Source organism: Mercenaria mercenaria, chromosome 11, assembly GCF_021730395.1.
Source record: "Mercenaria mercenaria strain notata chromosome 11, MADL_Memer_1, whole genome shotgun sequence".
In the NCBI taxonomy this organism is placed as follows: Eukaryota; Metazoa; Mollusca; class Bivalvia; order Venerida; family Veneridae; genus Mercenaria; species Mercenaria mercenaria.
Window position 1 is genome coordinate 48,500,651 of NC_069371.1, and position 20,189 is coordinate 48,520,839.

At 34.1% G+C, this 20,189-nt stretch overlaps 1 protein-coding gene across 1 annotated transcript in view; it reads left to right on the forward strand.

Moving 5' to 3' along the window:
* LOC128546572 (uncharacterized) overlaps nucleotides 1-20,189 on the forward strand; it is a 36,407-nt gene that overhangs the window by 4,521 nt on the left and 11,697 nt on the right. Inside the window, exons 2-5 of the mRNA XM_053517375.1 lie at nucleotides 1,526-2,069; nucleotides 10,588-10,746; nucleotides 11,331-11,486; nucleotides 14,951-15,026. Coding sequence (XP_053373350.1) covers nucleotides 1,533-2,069; nucleotides 10,588-10,746; nucleotides 11,331-11,486; nucleotides 14,951-15,026 — 928 coding nt within the window. The 5' untranslated portion in view covers nucleotides 1,526-1,532. The remainder of the gene's footprint in view (nucleotides 1-1,525; nucleotides 2,070-10,587; nucleotides 10,747-11,330; nucleotides 11,487-14,950; nucleotides 15,027-20,189) is intronic.

Consider the following 20,189-nt stretch of genomic DNA (forward strand, 5'->3'; position numbering starts at 1 on the left):
CTGCGTTAAACCCAAAACAAACAAACAAACAAACAAATATCTCGACTGGTTAATTGTTTATTACAGACTCGAATTCTCGCGGTTAAATACTGGTACATATCTTAGTATTAGCTGTGCAGCTCTATAATATTTGCTCGGAGTTCAAATTAATATCTCGAAGTGACTCGACGAAATTCCGCTAGAGTAATCAAAATATCGGTACTCTGAGTCAGGTATGTGTAGTATACAATCTGACTAAAGTACTTGATCTTCTAAACGAAGATCTGAGAACGACCCATTCACATTCGTCTTCTGTATATTTTGGATTTCCATTATTGCTATTTTTATGTTATCCAATCAGGCGACTTGTTCGATTGTCAAAGAGTAAGAAAAATATGCAGTTATTCCAGGACTCGAACCCGGGACCCCTCGCTTACAAAGCAAGTGGCCTACCGACTGAGCTAACCGGCTATCTGATACATTACGACATAAGAATTGTAAATATCAAAAGTCAATGCTAGAGGTAGATTTGCAAGATGTTGTAAGCTAGGCTCTGATTGGCTAGTGAAAGGGCCGTCAGAACGAGGCAATGAATAGGTCGTTTTCAGATCCTATGCGTAGCGTAATAGGAGATGTACTTTAGTCAGATTGGTGTAGTATACGGAAGAATTCCTCTTAAAACTCTATTTTATGGTTCAGTGCATTTGAGTAAAGAGTCCTTATTTAGTATTGTGTGTTTTCAGCTCTTTGCAATGATCGTGAATTGTTTTAAAACATTTTATGTATGGATAATAATTTATTATTTGTTGATATCTTTGTTAACATACAAATGTAATATTGAGTTTCTGTTATTTTTTTAAAAGCGTCCAAATTGCGCTTCGAACAAAAGACTAATTATATGTTTGAATGGATTTCTGGTATGGGAAAGAATAAAGCTTCTAATAATTTGTGAATTTTCAATATACGCTTTGTCTATTGATATATTAAGGATAAGGTGTCATATTTCTGAAGATCTGTCAAAGAATTCAATGTCTCTTTTATAATTATTTATTTAAGCTATATCTTGAATCTTAACTACATTTAAGCCAATATATTGAAAAGAACTTTTGAAAGAATTAATATAAAGTTTTGAATAATACCAATTACAATTGCATTCTTTACATTTATCATGTATTCATGGATATCTGAACCTCAGCCATTTAAGTGTATAGAATTTTACAATGTTCTATTTCTTCTATGTACTGAAGTTTTCAAATCCAAATAGTTTGAAAAATCATTCTTCTAAAAAGAGGTTCATTTTGTTTTTGTTATCGTCTGTAGTTTTAATACACATCCTAATTATCACTTTACCGTGAAACAATTTGGTACAACAATTGTAGTATCTGAATAACCTAGATTATATTCGCTTCAAAATAACTTGTGCGTAAAAACAATCAAAATAGAACCTAAAAAACATTGTACGAGAATCAAGAAAAAATGAAAAGCGCATGTGGCTTTGTGCAACAAATTATAGAGTGCATAAAAATATGCACCGTTTATATTGCAGAGACGGTATGTCAGACAGAGCAGAGTTGAGGAACCCTCTCTATAGAAACTGGGTCCGGGCATCTCTTGGTCTAAAGTATTTGCAACAAGGGTTAGCAGGCTTTGTCAGCAACCTTTCAGATCAACGTCATCAGTCTCACCTATATAGCTATCGTAAGGTCACGGGATCCCCTGCACCTTCTTGTACCGACTGTACCGCCGACAATCTACTACCAGAACATCCGAGGAAAACCTGCATTCAAAAGTATCGGTCTAAATGCTTCTGTAACAGCCCAGCAGGAAGACGATCATGTCCAAATAACTTCTGCAGTAGATTTTATGATTTGATTGTTCTCGATCATGATGAAAGGAATCCAGTTTGGACCAATACCAACCCAAGTTGTTGGTACAGGAACCATTGGTCATTTGCACGATGTTTCCTTGCCACAGCAGGGTACTCTGACAAACAATTAGCAGCAGATACTGACGCAGCCGGCCTCTTGTCCATTCTCATCAACAATGTAGAATTCCGAGCTTCTCTGGACAGTGTCTGTAATTTCGAAAAGGTGAGGTACAATAAATTGTTGGTTTTTAACTCACCTGAGCAATGCTCAGGTGAGTTTTTCTTATCACTCGATGTCCGGCGTCCGTCGTCTGTCGTCTGTCGTTTGCCGTCCGTCAACATTTAGCTTGTGTATGCGATAGAGGCTGTATTTTTCAATTGATCTTCATGAGTATTGGTCAGAATGATTACCTTGATGAAATCTAGGTCCAATTTGAAAATAGCTCATCTTGGATCAAAAACTAGGTCACTAGGTTAAATCAAAGAAAACCCTTTTGTATGTGATAGAGGCTGTATTTTTCAATTGATCTTCATGAATTTTGGTCAGAATGATTGCTTTGATAAAATCTAGGTCAAGTTTGAATATGGGTCATCCGGGATAAAAAAACTAGGTCACTAGGTCAAATCAAATAAAAACCTTGTGTATGCAATAGGGGCTGCATTTTACACCGGATCTTTATGACATTTAATCAGAATGTTTGCCTATATGAAATCTAGGTGAGTATTTGTCATCTATGGTCAAAAACTAGGTCACCCGGTCAAATTAAAGAAAAACCTTGTATACGCAATAGGGGCTGGCTTTTAAACTGGATATTCATAAAATTTAGTCGGAATGATTGCCTTGATGAAATCTAGGTCAAGTTAGAATATGGGTTATCTGTGGTCAAAAACTAGGTTACGAGGTCAGATCAAAGAAAAACCTTGTGTATGCAATATAGACTTATTTTTCAATTGATCTTCATGAAATATGGTCAGAATGCTAGCCTTGATGAAATTAAGGTCAAGTTTGAATATGGGTCATCTAGGGTCAAAAACTAGGTCGCTAGGATATATCAAAGAAAAACGTTTTGTGAGCAGTAGAGGCTGTTTTTCAATCGAGGTTGATGAAATTTAGTCAGAATGATTGCCTTGATCAAATCTAGGTCAAATTCGAATGTAGGTCATCTTAGCTCAAAAACTAGGTCACTAAGTCAGATTGAAGAAAGTGCTTGTTTACACTTAAGAGACCACATTTTTGATGCAATCTTAATGAAAATTGGTCAGAATATTAAATTTTGTTTCCATGAAATCACTACGTCAAAAATGTTTACACTGTTATGGTATGTTTCTCAGGTGAGCGACCTAGGGCCATCTTGGCCCTCTTGTTTTATTTACATAGCTATCAGCCTATTGAAGCGACCTTGTGGCAGCAGCTGGATTTGAAGTACCTCGTACGTATGACTTCCTAACTCTTACATATGGTTTTCGATTTACTAGCTACTAGGTACGACTTAGTAACTTCTACATTGCACAACGTAACTCCTACGTAGACATTAACTTATTCATATGTAGGGCATAATACCTCATACTTAGGACGTTACTAACTTTAACGTAGAACATAATTATTCAAACGTATGACTTAGTAATTGCTACGTACGAGTTACTGACTCCCACGTATGACTTAGTACATATAACAAAGTTACTCCATCGTATGATTTAACTAACTTCTTAGGGAAAAAGTATAAACGTACTATTTACTTATTCGTAACTATGACTTACTAGCTCATATGTAGCAGTTAGTAGGAGTTCTGATGTCCTAAGTAGAAGTTACTATAAGGTACTAAGAGTTAGTAAAACGTTCATAAGCGTTAGTAAGTAGCAGCTGAAGTTTCTAAATCTTGCGTATGAGTCAATTAAACCATTCGAAGGGGTACATAAGTCCTACGTAGAAGTTTATTAGTCCTGCATATTATATAGTATATCGAAAACAAAAGAAAGCAAGCCATAAATAAAATGAAAGCGAGTTTATAATGTCCTACATACTATAGGAGTAAGTTAAATCCTACTTAGGACTATCTAAACCGTAAGTATTTGTTAGTAAGTCATACGTAGAAGTTAGTAAGCTATACGTAGGAATAAGATTTGACCCGGCAGCATATGGAGCACACATGATAGCCTCTCATGTTCCATAGTACTATTTACTTTTACTGATACTGAACCTTTGTATTTAAGACCAATTCTCTGTAAGAACCAAAAAATTAAAGAAGGGGTCGGAAACTCATAGTCTCAGAATTACTTCATATTTGCACCCTTTTTAGTATTCAAGCCATATATGAAGAATCAAGGGTGAACAGATATGAATCAGCTCTGGTTACCACGGAAACGGGAACATTATACTTTTCGCGAAAATGGCAATTTCTGAGAGTCAAATTTTACTAAAATGTTACAATTTTCTTTACACATAGTGGTCTCTATGTCTGTAATAGAGCACTAATTTTCATATTTGCCTGAAATACATACCTGAAGTAGTTATTGAAAACAAATATTGTCTTTCAAAATTTTCACAGTTTTAGAAGCAACAATTTTATAAATACACCCTTTTAAGATTTTACATTATCTTTAAAAATTGGTCTGCATGTATATTTTTCAACTTCTAATAGAAAAAAAGTGCACGCATCTGAATATAATACTTGTATGGATTCAGCAGAGCTATGATACCCATTTCAATTTAAGGAGGAATTTTAGTGGGTCAGTCATATTTGAGCTTTTTCAGAAATTTGAAAATTGACAAAAACTGAGTTTTAAGCAAACTCATTTATGCCTAAATTACAGAATAACCTGAAATAATATTACATTGCCAGATACAGAATTGTAGCAAAACATAAGTATTTCATGTAAAATCATATTACAAAGTTATACTGTCAAACACTTCGTCTAGAAATTAAGGAGAATGTTCCGTTACCATGGCAACGTACAAGAAAATTATAATTCAGACCTTTTTAAAGCACTTTCTGTATCAATTTTGTATTGTATGAAACAAGAAAAGTTCATCTGCAAACTGTCAATGCATCTAACGCCCCTGAAGCACATTCTGGGCAAATTTAAGAAGGATACAACCATAATCATGATCTATGAAACTTAAAGCATTGTCACAAGGTCAGTTCTCAACAACCTTGTATGCACATTTCTTTCTTTTGGGTAAACTAATTTTGAGTTTCAAAGAAGTTGGAAATACTCATAACCAACTGTCACTGGCCTTCAATGTATGGTATGGTTACTAATCATGACTGTCCAATTTTTTTTTTCAAGTTGCCATGGTTACAACATTCATTTTGCTTTAAAAACAGGGATCATCCTAGGTCAAAATTTTAGGGAGAAGTGACTTCTCCCTCCACAGAATTTAGGGAGAAATCGAGGAATTTAAGGAGAAGAATCGGCATAAAAATATCTATATGTGTGTTTGTGTAAAGACAGTGTCCTTTCACCTTCGGAAATCATTTTGTTGCCATGGAAACAATAGTAGTAAAAGCAAAATCATGTCTACTTCGCCATTTGATTTAATATATACATTTTAAATACAATTCAAAATTATGAACAAATAACAGTGTAATCCAAGACCGAAAAATATCATGATATTTAAAAATAATACAGTATGTTCATGTAATAACAATCATGATGCACATTCTTCCTTTAACAATCAAATTATCTACAGAACAGTTTAGTCAATATTTTGCTAGATACAACTTTAAATGAGCCGCGCCATGAGAAAACCAACATAGTGCGTTTGCGACCAGAATGGATCCATACCAGCCTGGGCATCAGTGCAGTCTGGTCAGGATCCATGCTGTTCACTAATAGTTTCTCTAATTGCAATATGCTTTGAAAGCGAACAGGATGGATCCTGACCAGACTGTGCGGGCTGCTCTGGATCTATGCTGGTCGCAAAGCCACAATGTTGGTTTTCTCATGGTGCGGCTCAAATGTATTTAATTCTTCCAAACTATCAAGACAATGGCTAGACTTTTACGGATAGCTATAGATAATGTAGATTTAAGACTTTACTAAGTTTATTCAAAACCCTGATCATGCACATTCCAGTGCCAGTAAATACTCAGTTAATACAAACTTCAGTTGCAGAAATATCTCCTAATGCTTTTTCCAAAATTTATCAAAATACACAACTAAATCTACTTTATTTATTAAAGTAAATACATGCTGGTAAAATAGGATGTTATATGCCTTGAATATCTTAGAATAAAACCTGTTTTACAGATGACAATTTTACTGGATTTCTGAAGATTAATAGATGTTGTTACATGAATGAGGTCTTAAATTAGTCAGAAAGTCAGCTAGAAACTCAGATGTTCTCTTTAATCATTGGCCAATTAGTATATATGGGCTTAAGTTATTACCTAACACAATATAGTAACTTTACAAATGTATGAATTTTCATTAAAATCTGCATTGCAACATTCTTAAAAAATAAATTTCATCAGAAAATATGATTCTATGATACAGGCTTAAGAGGGAAAAAGAATTGTAATATTTCAACAGTCTCACAAAATCAAGTATACTAATTCAACCATTGTTTTGCCATATTTTCTCAGTATTTTTTAAAGATTTAAAAAATCTATATGAAATAAAATTATCTATGGTAGAAAATATACAATTAGATCTGCATTATGTTTGAGTAATAAGCCTTCGTGTATAATTATGCTGTAAATTGGTAACCAAATCTGATGAGAACTGCAAAACATGTGCCTTTTTTTACAGATATTCAAAGACTGTCATGTGTTTATTCCATTTAGATACGTTCAAGTGCATCTTTTTCAAAATACATTAAATTTTATCAGATTTAAATAATTATAACAAATTTAATGTTATACATGCAAAAGTAATCAAACAGTATCAGATTTTTTTTATTTTAATATAAAGTCAAGAATAAAGATATTTTTCAATTACAGGGCCTTTGGTTAACAACTATCAACATTTTTTAAGAAATGACATTCTAATTTTCTTCCATAAATCTGAAAAAGAAACATTAATGCAAACAACACACATTCTTGTAATTCCATCCTAAGGGTGTCCTGTGTGAGTTCTTCTATTTATGTCTAAGGCACCAATCATTATTTTGGTCTGTGGCAATCCAAAAAAGGGACAGATCTTTACTATTCAGATGTCCATAACTTATTCCAAAAACACTAACTGATGATTCCCCACTTTCAGCCTCTCTATTTGGGAAACACACACACACACTACTTTCATAAACATTTTACCTTCACAATGACATACTGCATTTCAAACTTGTGTCCTCTGCTATAGAGATGAAATGTCATCTTGTCAACACTTAACTACCAGGATCAGACAGTTATGTCACAGACTGCACATTTGCAAGTTATAAAAAGTCTTTTTAGCAGTCCTTGTTATTTTTATTTGATACAGAATCTTGAGAAGGCTGGCTCTTCAGGTGATATCAGAGGTCTTCTGACTGCATTTACTTTTACCCTGACTGTAGCTGTCACTGAAAAATAAAGATGTGAGAGAATAACAATCTGAATGTCTTTCATTTCACTATGGGTGGTGGTGGGATGGCGTTGGGCTCTTCAATTAAAATATTTGTGACATCATGTTACTGGGTAGAACTACTGATCTTCTACAAGCCAGCTAGGGGGTTTCCTTTCACAAATTTGTAAATGAATAAAAATTACATACACTATTTCAATCATTTAATAAATTTTGTATAAGTAAATGTATAATATACATCTTTCTTTTAATCTTTTAATGAAAATAATTTATCACATAAACCTCCCCCTCCTTGAAATGATTTTAAAAGGAACAATTGTATGAAATACATTAAATACTTTTGACTTTGCTACACTTTGATTAAATTTAAGATACATGAAATTCGAAACAAAGTTCATAAATATTCTGTCAAAAAATAACATTCAATCAAGCATTTATAAAGATCTGAAATCAGACCTGATCAGACACTAAGACAAACTATAAATAAAATGTAGATACCTTCCTTCCTTTTATTCCAATATAAGCATCATGATGATCATTCATTTGTTGAAGAATTAGTCTGGAATAAACACAAATCAAACTAAAATGGTTGTTACTGTTGTTACATTTTGACACGTACAGGATTTCATCCTTTTCAACATTATATGGGCCACTTTAAAAGTAAAATCTGTTTCTCATACATGTGCAGAGGGTCCTTTTCTGAAAAAGGGTATATTTTAAAATTTCAAAAGCTTATCAATATTTATAGTCACAATACAAATGTATGTCAATTTAAGTTATATGAAGTCCTACTAGCTATTCTTGTATCATAGATTGAGAGGTCAAGATTTCATACTTGTATGAATATGGGCATGTGGGGGACTTTATTCTTTATTTAAATACATGTAGGCCTCTGATGTGTAAATATATATAAAAAAACATATTAACTTTGACACAAACTATTTATATTCAATATGTACTTGTAAATCAGGCATGTGCAGATTAAAACATGCTGACTTATGTGTAGCAATGGATGCAATTAAATGTTTTCATTTTTCAGCATTCAGTGAGTTTTTACTTCAGTAAGTCTATATTTCTGCAGGTATAGTGGACGCAACTTGACCCCGATGGTTGACCTTTGCATTATAATACATAACGAGGCACAACCTATTATTGAAAAGGAGTGTACGAACACGAGCTGCACGAGAAAAGGGAAATATAAATTTGTGTTAATATAAATTATTGTATTGGAAGTTTTGAACTGATCAAATGTAAGTATATATACTTTGATACTGCACTGTATACAAACTCGTTCCATATAAATATACACGGCTACCCTAAGCACCCTTGATTTCTAAAATGAAATAATCGATATGAATAATCAGCCTAAGGTCAACCATCGCGGTCAAGTTGCGACTACTATACTTTGGCAAACACATACACTGTTGCAAATGGCTAAATTATGATTACCTCTCTAGAACATCCACTCACTTCATAGTTGTTTGAAACTTTATCATCAAGCAGTCATTTTCAAAAGAAACAACTCACAGCTGAAAAACAAAACAAATAAATTTACAAAAATATATACATTTTGAAATGAAAATATGTCTTTATCTGCTTTTTACAAATAACATAAAAAGCATACTAATGGTCATTTACAACTAAAATCAGGGCTTTTTCCATTATAAATCTACCTCCAATAAAAGGAGGTAATCCCAAAGAAAACAGTATGTTTCTTCCCAAGTCTGAATATGAAATTCCCAAATGTGTTACCTTATATGGGTGTTTGATGTTTTAAAATGGTTCTGAAATTTTGTATATATCTATATTTAGGTTATTACAACAACATTTATAGTGTTGCTTAATTTACACATAAAAATATCTTTACATAGATTTTGGTAATTTCCACATTAGACAAATTCTGAGAGCATTTACCCAATTCCAGTGGTGTTGGTGCATGGTATTCCCAAAATGATGGGAAAATGCCTGTAATTTAAGTTTTATCTTGGTAAAATAATAAGAAATGTCTGTCCAATATTTAAGAAAATAACCTCTGTATGGTCTTTGAATCTGTTGAAGGAAGTGAGCACATATCTTGCATAGCTTGGAATTTTTACATGTCATATTAAAACATAAAATATTATGAGACTCACCTGTTTTCATTGTAGTGTTATCCTTTAACACAGTTTAGACTTTTTCTGAGTATTTTTCCCAAACAATGTCGCTATTCAGCAAATTTTAAACGTGGACTTGGTTTGAAGGGACACATCCAAGCATCACATGCCCATTTAGCATAAAATCTCTGACTGTCATTGTATCTATATACTAAAAAGTTGCAAAATCCGAGTAGAAATCGGAATTCAGCATAATCCAGGAAGTAAACTTAGATAAGCTCTTTGTGATTTCCTAAATGAAGAGCTTCAAGGGGAGGTAATAAAAATAGGAAAAATGCCCCAAATCATAAACTTTGGCCCAAATCTACAAGAATGTGTCTGAATGACCCACTGCGATTTATGTTTCTTTTTGAAATATCATCTTCCCTTTATACACACAAATATACTTTTTGCTGAGTCCTGTGCACTTTTCAAGATGTAGAGCACAATATAAACATATGTTTTGCTCCATAAATATATTTGTTCTTGCAGATAAAAGTCTAGATCATACAAGAATCAAATAAATATTTGGAAATATTAGTTTGGTATGAACACTTGTTCATTTGCCTTTAAAATTTCCAAGTACGAAAATAAAGGACACTTTCTAGTACTTTCCAGATAACAAAACAGGCATGCACCCCTACTTTTTTAAAAATTCAGCAAGTTGGGGATTTGCATCCTCGTTTCCATGGTAACCGGAACATATATTAAAAAAATGAAAAACAGGATTTTCTTAATTTTGCACCCTCTTCAAGAAAAAATCGGTTTAAAGGAAATCTGTGACTATGAGTTTCCAACTTTTTTTGGTTCTTACAGATAATTGGTTAAAACATCAGCAACCTCAATCTACTAAATCATTGTTACTGCTTATCGAACCGGAACGCGATAGCACGATGTCAATGTCGGACTGCCGACGTGACTCCAGGATAACGCCATAGTAACGCAAAAGCACAACAATACGGTGCGATATCGCAAAATTAATGTTGCATCGTGTTGTCGTGTTGACGGATCGTGTTGTCGTGCTGATGCGTCGTGTTATCGTAGTATAGCCATTACTTCTGCAGAGATCAAAAGTGCGAGTACTTTATAGCCATCTTTTAAATGCAGGCAAGGAACACTCGAAATGATGTTGTACATACAGCTACGTTTGAAATTGAAGATAAAGAACTAATTCCAATCATAGACCAGTTTATTGAAATATTGCAAGATAAGAAATCACTGATCAATGACGCTGGTGCCCAGCAAGCTTGTTTTCATCTTGAAAAGGTAACTTTATTTGCCAATCAATATATTTCATAATGTTTATATACATGGTGGCTCTTTTCTGCCATGTCACTTTCATCTAGAAACGTGCCATTAAAATATTGATGTAGCGTTATCATTGCCAGCTTCATAGCAAAATAGCTGACTTATCGATGAAATTGTCTCCCTTGAAAATACGCTATCGGCGTTATCAGTTTCTCGATCCGAATGATTTTGCTACTAGAGATATATAGGAAATGATTCTGTTTAAGTGTTACAATTAAGAAATATTATATCTCCTCAGGTGATTTGTCGTTGAATAAAATCATTGTTTGAAGTTCAGATGCGAAGGAATTATATCACGAGGGTGCAGGAAAGTAAATCAAGTCGTGTTACTTAGTTTCTAAAACTAATTGCTTAGTTATATAACGAAAATATTAAAATATCTACGGACTATCCAAGAATTCAGAGGTACCTAAATTCATACCGAATATGTAATGTCTATTGCTTGCAAAGATGATGTGCTTTTAGTAAATCATAGTAAATCATACATGGTTTCAGTTTTTAAGTTAGAATAATTCTATATGTTTTTACTTTCTTAATCTCAGCTAAGAAAGGACGAAGTTAACATCAGTTGTCAAAAAGCCGAAGAGCTGCGTAAAGAAGCTATGGAAGCCATTGCAGAAAAGAAAGAGGAAGCCCTGAGAGACATTGATAAAAAAACACTCGAGAGTCTCCAGGATATTGCAAAGGCAACAACTCAGGTTTGTGTTCTAAAGTTTTGATTTACGACAAGTTCAGCTACTGCAACCAGCCTCATAAAATGGTATCACGACCGAGAAATAAAACTGATTAAAACAGACCTTGAAATCCGTATATAGTTTTCTTGTTTTCTTTGAACCATTAAGCAATTCAGATAATGGCTGATCGCATAATGTGTCTTGATATCCTTTGTTCTTTATTAAATACGATATGAGTTTTCCTGCCTTTTGAATTTACATTATCTAAGCCAATTGTATCATGTAATGGTAAGTGACAAATCAACAAGGATTTGAAGTGTAAATTTCGAAAACAAATGTAATGATATTTGGCACACCTGAGCATGAAGAGCTCATTGACAATGTGATCATTGTTATCGCCCGTCGTCAACAACTTAACTGTTAAACCCTTGAAATTTGATCCGCGTGATTCTCTTAATAAAAACTCGAAGAGCCTAACACTGAGTTAAAAGCTAGGTCTCTAGATAAATTATTATAGAAAACACTTCATTTTCCCACTGATAAGATCGTTTTCCCTATGTGTTATTTATACAACTTTGTCAATATAGATGTCATTATAAATCTAGGTAAAGTTAAAAACTGGGTAATACGTGATAAGAAACTTGACAATGTGATCATTGTTATCGCCTTGTAATTTGACTCGCATGTTTCTCTTAATAAAATCTCGAAGAGCCTAACACTGAGTTAAAAGTAGGTTTCTAGATAAAATAATAGAAAACACCTCATTTTCCCTCTGATAAGATCGCTTTTCCTATGTGTTATTTATACATCTGTGTCAATATAGATGTGATTATAAAACTAGGTAAAGTTAAAATCTGGGTGATATGTGATAAGAAACTTGGTCGTTTTGTCAAATCAAATATAGTCTAGTAACGCTTTAAAGATTACGTTTTTACTTGACTGACCTTTATGAAATCAGGTCTGAACACTTTATGAAATCTAGGTTTAGCTGGAAACTGGGTCATTTGGAGTTACAAACAATATTAAATCGTAGACTAACCTTTTTAACACAGTAGAGGTCAAATTTACTAGCGTACTTGAATTACCCTGATCAAAATTTCTAACCTGCCATATGAGGGGTGTAATAATACACTACTCTGTCACAAGTTCGCTGTTCTTATTTATTCTCCATAATTAATTGTCAACAGCGTCTGCATAAATTATTGTTCCTTCTCAAGAAACACGTATGGTGAGCATGTCACACTTGACTGAGCAGGTAATGAGACCTACAAGAAACATTCGTATTGTTTGAATCATTTAATTCCAAAATCAGACATGTCACAATGTAGAATCGAGATTAACTAAATGAATACGCGTCATCTAAAAATAGACTCCTGCCTAAAAATACCGGCTGCTATTACTCTTCTTGGTTGCATTCTTTGCTTTTTACAGATTTTATTTCATACCAACTATATTATTTTGACGTTTTAAAAGTATTACCATCGCAACATACTGTACTTATAAATTAATTCGATATTTTTCGCTTGTCTGTTAGTACCATTTGCGCGCTATAGTATACGCACCGTCACCGTGTTACAACATTTCAATGTCTTCCCTTGTTTTTATGCAGAACTGTATAATGCATTTTGTTCACTATATTGAGCTATAAAATATTTTGAACTTTGTAATTTAGTTCCTTTTTTAAAACTTGTTTTGTAAAATTCAAGCTGTGAACTTTTTGTACGAATTTTTTTCAACCCATTAGTTTGTTGATGCCGACTTATATATAAGCCCTTTTTCTTCTCATTATTGTTCTGGACATATTCTTCACCGGCCCGCCAGTGAGTACATGTCTCGAGAAGACACAGGGCATTGACGTAATTAGGTCATAAGTATATTGGCCTTTTTTCTGTCAGTGTCTTGACTGAAGCTGGCGGGAGTTGTCCTAAAGGGACCGTTTGTTGAAAGAAGCTATACTGAACAGCAAAAGAAACTATCTAGATGTATAACTGGTATATCTTGAAATAAAAAAAATTATATACATATTTTTAATTTGAATTGTTTCTTCAAACCAAAATGGCACTTGAAGCACTTCACGTGATATCTTTTTAAAATTCAATCAACCGTGAAGTGAGTAGTTCCACAATAGCCGTTTGAAAGGCTATATCTTCTGCGCGTCAGTTGCATTGTAACATCCAAAGTGGGCGCTCGCGCTGAAATTATTTCAGTCGTGCGGTGCAATTAACAATGTTTTTAAACTGTATGCTGTTTCTGAAGTGAGTCAATTATCAATGCTTCAAATGACAATAAAATTTAACAAAGAAAATTGTTAATTAAAGGTGTATGTGAATTTCGTGTAAAACGGATTATGGCTATTGTGGGACTACTGACTTCACGGTTGGTCTTTTATAAATTTAAGATGTGAAGTTCTTTAAGTGTAATGTGGTATGAAAAACACAAGTGATTTATAAAAAACTCAATACCCCAGTTATAAATCTGGATAGTTTATTCTGTTGTTCAGAATATCTTCTTGCTGACGGCCTGCAGATACCAGACAGCGTGCAGAGAAGCCCCTGAGCTTCCTTATCCATACGCACAACGTGGGGTGCGGGACTGGAAGGGCACAACGCGGACGAGGGACTAGCGACGACAACAGCCAGCGACTTGCGGCTCCAACCGTTGTTAGTGCGACCTTGCGACACCTCAAATACTGTCAGCGACCATGTCTTGGGAATATGGCATTTATGGTCTCATTGGCCAGCGACAGTGACTCACTTTCTTGATAAAAATGAGTAAAACTCAGGTTTCAGGACACTAAATTTGAGGCAAATATGGCCCAAAATGCACACCTGGCGCGACCTGTACTGTAACATCAGCAAATGACTGACCTAAAACAAATGTATATTTCTAAAGCATGTGACCAGACAAAAATAATAGTGGGAAGAAAAATGTCTTAACCGTTTACTTTTCCGCAAAAATCTGAATCTGAATCTGGATGGATGGATGACCATTTCTATTTCGTCTGACTTCCGATACCTCAGGTAAGATTTTAGACCCGGTCGTCGACACGGAGCTAGGAAAAATCGATTCAAGCACATATTTATTTTACACAATAATTACTCGTACGCAGGAATCCTTAGTTCTATAAACATCATAAATAACCAGTCGAATATTTATGCTAAAAAAAACGTACCCGGGCCAAATGCGTAACTGGCCACTGCCACTAAAGCCCTCTCAACATAAATAGCAATGTGTTGACCCCGCCACATGCAAGCACGTTTCTCTGCCTCAATCTCTATCGTATTTAGTCGCATACAAACAATTAGATAACCCTCGGTGATGACTCTAGACATCTGTAAATAATACAGCACAAGAACACTAGTAAACTGTTGGTTTGTTTTTTGTTTTTTTAAACGATAATCTTGTTTTGTATAACAAATATTAATCAAAAAATATAACGAGTTATAGATACCTAAGACTATTGTTATAATTTGACAATGCCTTTTCAGAATCAAAAGATCCTTGCGACTACGCAGACTCAAACTGTTGAAAATCCTACAACATTGTCTGATAAAGAAAAGCAAGGTAATACTTATTTATATAAACATGACTTTTTGTTAGATTTTTTTAGCAGTCTTATAATGGTGGATAAAACAAGAGGGCCATTGTGACCCTAGATTGCTCACCTGAGTTATGCTCCTAGCTTTAAAAGTTTTTATAGATTGTTATGCAAGGACAACGTCTAAGAAATTATTTTGAAATAATGCCAGTATTTTCCAACAAAGATATCTTGAAGGTTTCAACTAAATGAATATAGGCAGTAATTTGTATGTGTATGCTTGGGTATGAGGGAGGTGGAGTTAGACGTTGGGAATTGATGTGATATAACAATGTCAAACAAGATTTTTAAAGTTTCCACCACATATATATAAGGAAAAGGTACCACGTCTGAAGGATATGTTTTTAATGAAGCAAAATAAATAGCAAAGGGTCCGGTATGAAATGGTTATGTAAAATAATTTTAAAAACGGGTCCGCTGCATCTGACAGTACAAGAACGAGAGACCACGCCCTGTGGTAGCCATGCTTTTAGTGAATTAAAATAATTTGACCAATCTTGGTAGAGTCACACAAGAATCATTTATTCATTTTATGCTCTTCAGTGAAAAACTGACATTTATCAGTGTAATACAATTGATATTTTTGCTTATATCATTTTTATTTTTATTGGTACGGAAGTACACTTGGATGTGAAGAATATATATATTTATCCTACCTTCATGCAAAATAAAGGCAAAAATCAAGGGGTCAGATAAATTTTGCTTTATCTGGTCAGTGACTAAATAAAGCTTGGCGGACTACTTTTTGGATTTTTTTTTAAAACGACGCCATCTTGTTTTTGAGAATAACTGCTAAAAGACATATTTATGCAATTATTTTCAATAAACGCGCTTTTATTAGGTATGTGAGACCATCACAAATGTATAGTGTATATATACCGTACTTGCAATTACTACAAAAAGTTTTTATAACGGAAACGCTCGGAGAAACGGAAAGTGACTCATGTATAGCGTTTGTTCAGAATTTTAGCTTTCTACTCGTCAATCTAGGAATATATTGCATCTGTAATGGAGTGTTATTGAATAAAATCATCGAGGAAACGGTTTGCCTATTCGTTTTGTCAAGCGGCGATATGGCGTGTATATAAGTCCCGCCAATCGTTTGCTTGGTGAGGATGGGCAATCCGACATTCAACTGAACTTCGGACAAAACTTCACTTGGCAGCAAATTAAAATTATTCTTTAATGTTCAGCAGAACAGAGAAGTCAGACACAAAGCAGAACAAGGTTAGCCTTTGTTTTTCGTCTCTAATTTTATAATATTTTTATTTTAAAGACCTGTTTGTGTAATGGTGGGGCGTATTAATTTCTGTGCAAGACAGACTCAGATCTAGTTGGTGGTAAATTTTGAATTTTAATTAAAGAATGATTTTAGATCAGAAGGTAGGATAAATAGAACATTAGGTTACTGTCTTATAAATTTAAATTTATTAAGTTCGTCTACGAAAAAATAAAAGTCTCGGCAGAGCCTCGACTTTTATATTTTCTCCGACTCACTTAATAAATTTAAATTTATAAGACAGTAACCTAATATTCTCTATCTATCCTACCCTCATACAAGATAAAGCACGAATTCAGCCTGCCTAATAAACATTGTTTTATCTAGTCCGTGTCAACTTTTGAAATCATATATTTTATCAAATTTTTGCATTTAAACCGTCACCATTGTATTGGAAATGTTTGAACTTAGAAAATGAGTGGTCAAATTATAGGTTTTTATACAGAAACAAAAAAGTTATTGCTATTTTTTATTTTTACAGCACTTCAGCCGTAAATGTTGATAAAACTTTTTTCCGTATTTTTCATTGAAACCGTTATCATTGTATTTGAAATGTCCTAACTAAGAAAATGAGTGGTAATATCAAAAGAGTTTATCCAGAAACAAAAAAGTTATTGCAATTTTTCAATTTTATCCGCAAATTGAACTGCACTTGCAAACGTCATATTAAACATCAAGTCTACACGATGTTGCTCTTTCCACCGACTTTTCCCCCATTTTTCTGTGTAGGTAGGATAAACAGAATATTAGATTACTGTCTGAAAAAATTTAATATATTAGGCTCGTCTTCGAAAAAATGTAAGGCTCAGCATAGTCTCGCCTAAAATATTTTCTTCAACTTGCCTAATAATTTTTTATTTATCGAACAGTAACCTAATTTCCCTCTATATATATCAAAAGTGCTCGGAATATGTAGATGTTACGATCTCGGCAAAAAAATCATATCCTTTGAGTTTGGTGCTTCGGTTACGGTATAAATGAAAAAAAAAATTTTTGGTAAACTGTTACACAACGACCATTTGTGTAAAGTAAGTTATTTTAAATTAGTACAAGCAGTTTCATCCAGGAAGATCTTTAAAAGTTCCCATTTTATACATATAGGGAAAAGTGACAAAGCCTTATGGCGGCCATGTTTATTTGAAAAATCGGAATAATTGGAACAAGTTGGTAGTGGGTCGCACAAGACCATTAAGGAAATAATTTTAAACTCGGGCCAGCTGTTTCATGCAAGAGGATTGTTTAAGTTTTTATTTTATAGATACAGGGGATAGTGACCACGCCCACTGAAGACCATGTTTTTGACAAATCTGAATAATCTGGACAATCTAGATAGATTACATTCGGACCATTTATTTGAAATTATTTCAAAATCAAAACAACCGTTTAGAAGGAGATGCTGTTCCCCCACTTTGGGAGACTTATTTGTTTTTCCCTGTCCCTCCAGCTGTCCATCATACTTCATTTCTGGAGACCATTTGACCTACAGCCTTCAAACTGCATAGACTGATACGGAGTAAATGACTTTCTTTTGTTTTTGGGGTCACATGATCGAAGGTCAAGGTCACATGGGGCCTGAACATGGAAAACGGTTTCCGATCAATAGCTTGAGAACCACGTGATCTAGAGTGTTGAGAGTTCATATGATTATTAAATAGATGATACCTATTGAATTTGGGGTTCTTGTATTTAAGGCACACAGATCAGCCTACATTTCAGATCAATAACTGGAGAACCATTTGACATAGAATCTTCAAACTGAACACAGAGTGATATGACTTGCGGAGTAGATGGCCCCTATTGCTTTTTGTTTTGTTTTTGTTGTGTGTTTTTTTGTATGTTTTTGGTCACTCGATCAAAGGACAAGGTCACAGGAGCCTAAACATGGAAAACTGTTATTTATTGATAATGTTAGAACGGCTTGACCAAGAATGTTGAAACAGTAAAGGATGATTGGACATGCGGACTAGATTAGATTAAGCGGATTTTGCGGTCACTGAATCAAAAGTCATAGAGGCCAGAATATGGAAAACCATTTCCGATCACTAACTTGATAAGTACTTGACCCAGAACCATCAAAATGCACAGGGTGATAGGGTTAGGGTGATTCAATCAAAGGTCAAAACAAGAGGGCCAAGATGGCCCTAGGTCGCTCACCTAAGAAACTCACCATAACAGTGTAAAACATGTTTAACCTAGGGATTTCATGAAAACAAATATTCTGACCAATTTTCATTAAGATTGGACCAAAAAATTGGTCTCTTGAGATTAAACAAGCATTTTATTAGATATGACCTAGTGACCTAGTTTTTGACCCTAGATGACCCATGTTCAAATTCGACCTAGATTTTATCAAGGCAATCATTCTGACCAAAATTCATGAAGATCAATTGAAAAATACAGCCTCTATCACATACACAAGTTTTTTCTTTGTTTTGACCAAGTGACCTAGTTTCTAACCCAAGCTAACCCTTATTCAAAGTAGATTTCATTAAGGCAATCATCCTGACAAAATTTCATAAAAATCAATTGAAAAATACAGTCTCTATCGCATACACAAGATATTTCTTTAATTTAACCTAGTGACCTAGTTTTTGACTAGATGATCCGTGTTCAAACTCGACCTAGATTTTATCAAGGCAATCATTTTGACCAAATTTAATAAAGATCTATTAAAAAATACAGTCTCTATCGCATATACAAGGTTTTTCCTTGATTTGACCTAGTGACCTAGTTTTTGATCCTAGATGACCCAATTTCAAAGTCGACCTAGATTTCATAAAGGCAATCATTTCGACCAAAAATAATGAAGATCAGTTCAAAAATACAGCCTTCATCACATACACGTTTTTTTCTTTGATTTAACCTAGTGACCTAGCTTTAGACCCTAGTTGACCCATATTCAAACTCCATGTGACTTCATCAAGGCAAACATCCTGACCAAATTTTATAAAACTCAACTTAAAAAACACACCCTCTATCGTTTACACAAGTTTTTTTCTTTAATTTGACCTAGTGACCTAGTTTTTGACCTCAGATAAACCATATTCGTACTCGACCTAGATTTCATCAAGGCAATTACTCTGACCAAATTTCATGAAGATCAATTGAAGAATACAGCCTCTATTGCATACACAATGTTTTTCTTCGAATTGACCTAGTGAACTAGTTTCTGACCCTACATGATCCATTTTCAAACTCTGTTTAGATTTTATCAATGTAATCATTCTGACTAAATTTTATGAAGATCAGTTGAAAAATACAGCCTCTATTGCATACACAAGGTTTCTCCTTACTTTGACCTAGTGACCTAGTTTTTGACCACAGATAACCCATTTTCAAACTCGGCCTACATGTACAAGGTTATCATGCCGACCAAAATTCATGAAGATCAATTGAAAAATACAGTCTCTATCGCATGTACAAGGTCTTTCGTTGATTTGAAGTAGTGACCTAGTTTTTGACCCCAGATGACCCATTTTCGAACTCGGCCTAGATTTTATCAAGGTAATCATTCTGATTAAAGTTCATGAAGTTCAATTGAAAAATACAGCCTATATCGCATACACAATGTTTTTCTTTGATTTGACCTAGTGACCTAGCTTTTGACTCCAAATGACCCATTTTCGAAATCGGCCTAGATTTTATCAAGTTAGTCATTCTGACTAAATTTCATGAAGATCAGTTGAAAAATACAGCCTCTATCGCATACACAAGCTAAATTTTGACGGACGACAGACGACGGACGCCGGACATCGAGCGATCAGAAAAACTCACCTGAACATTGCTCAGGTGAGCTAATAAAATGGGCCTGGACGTGGAAAACTGTTTTAGATCAATGACATGAGAATCA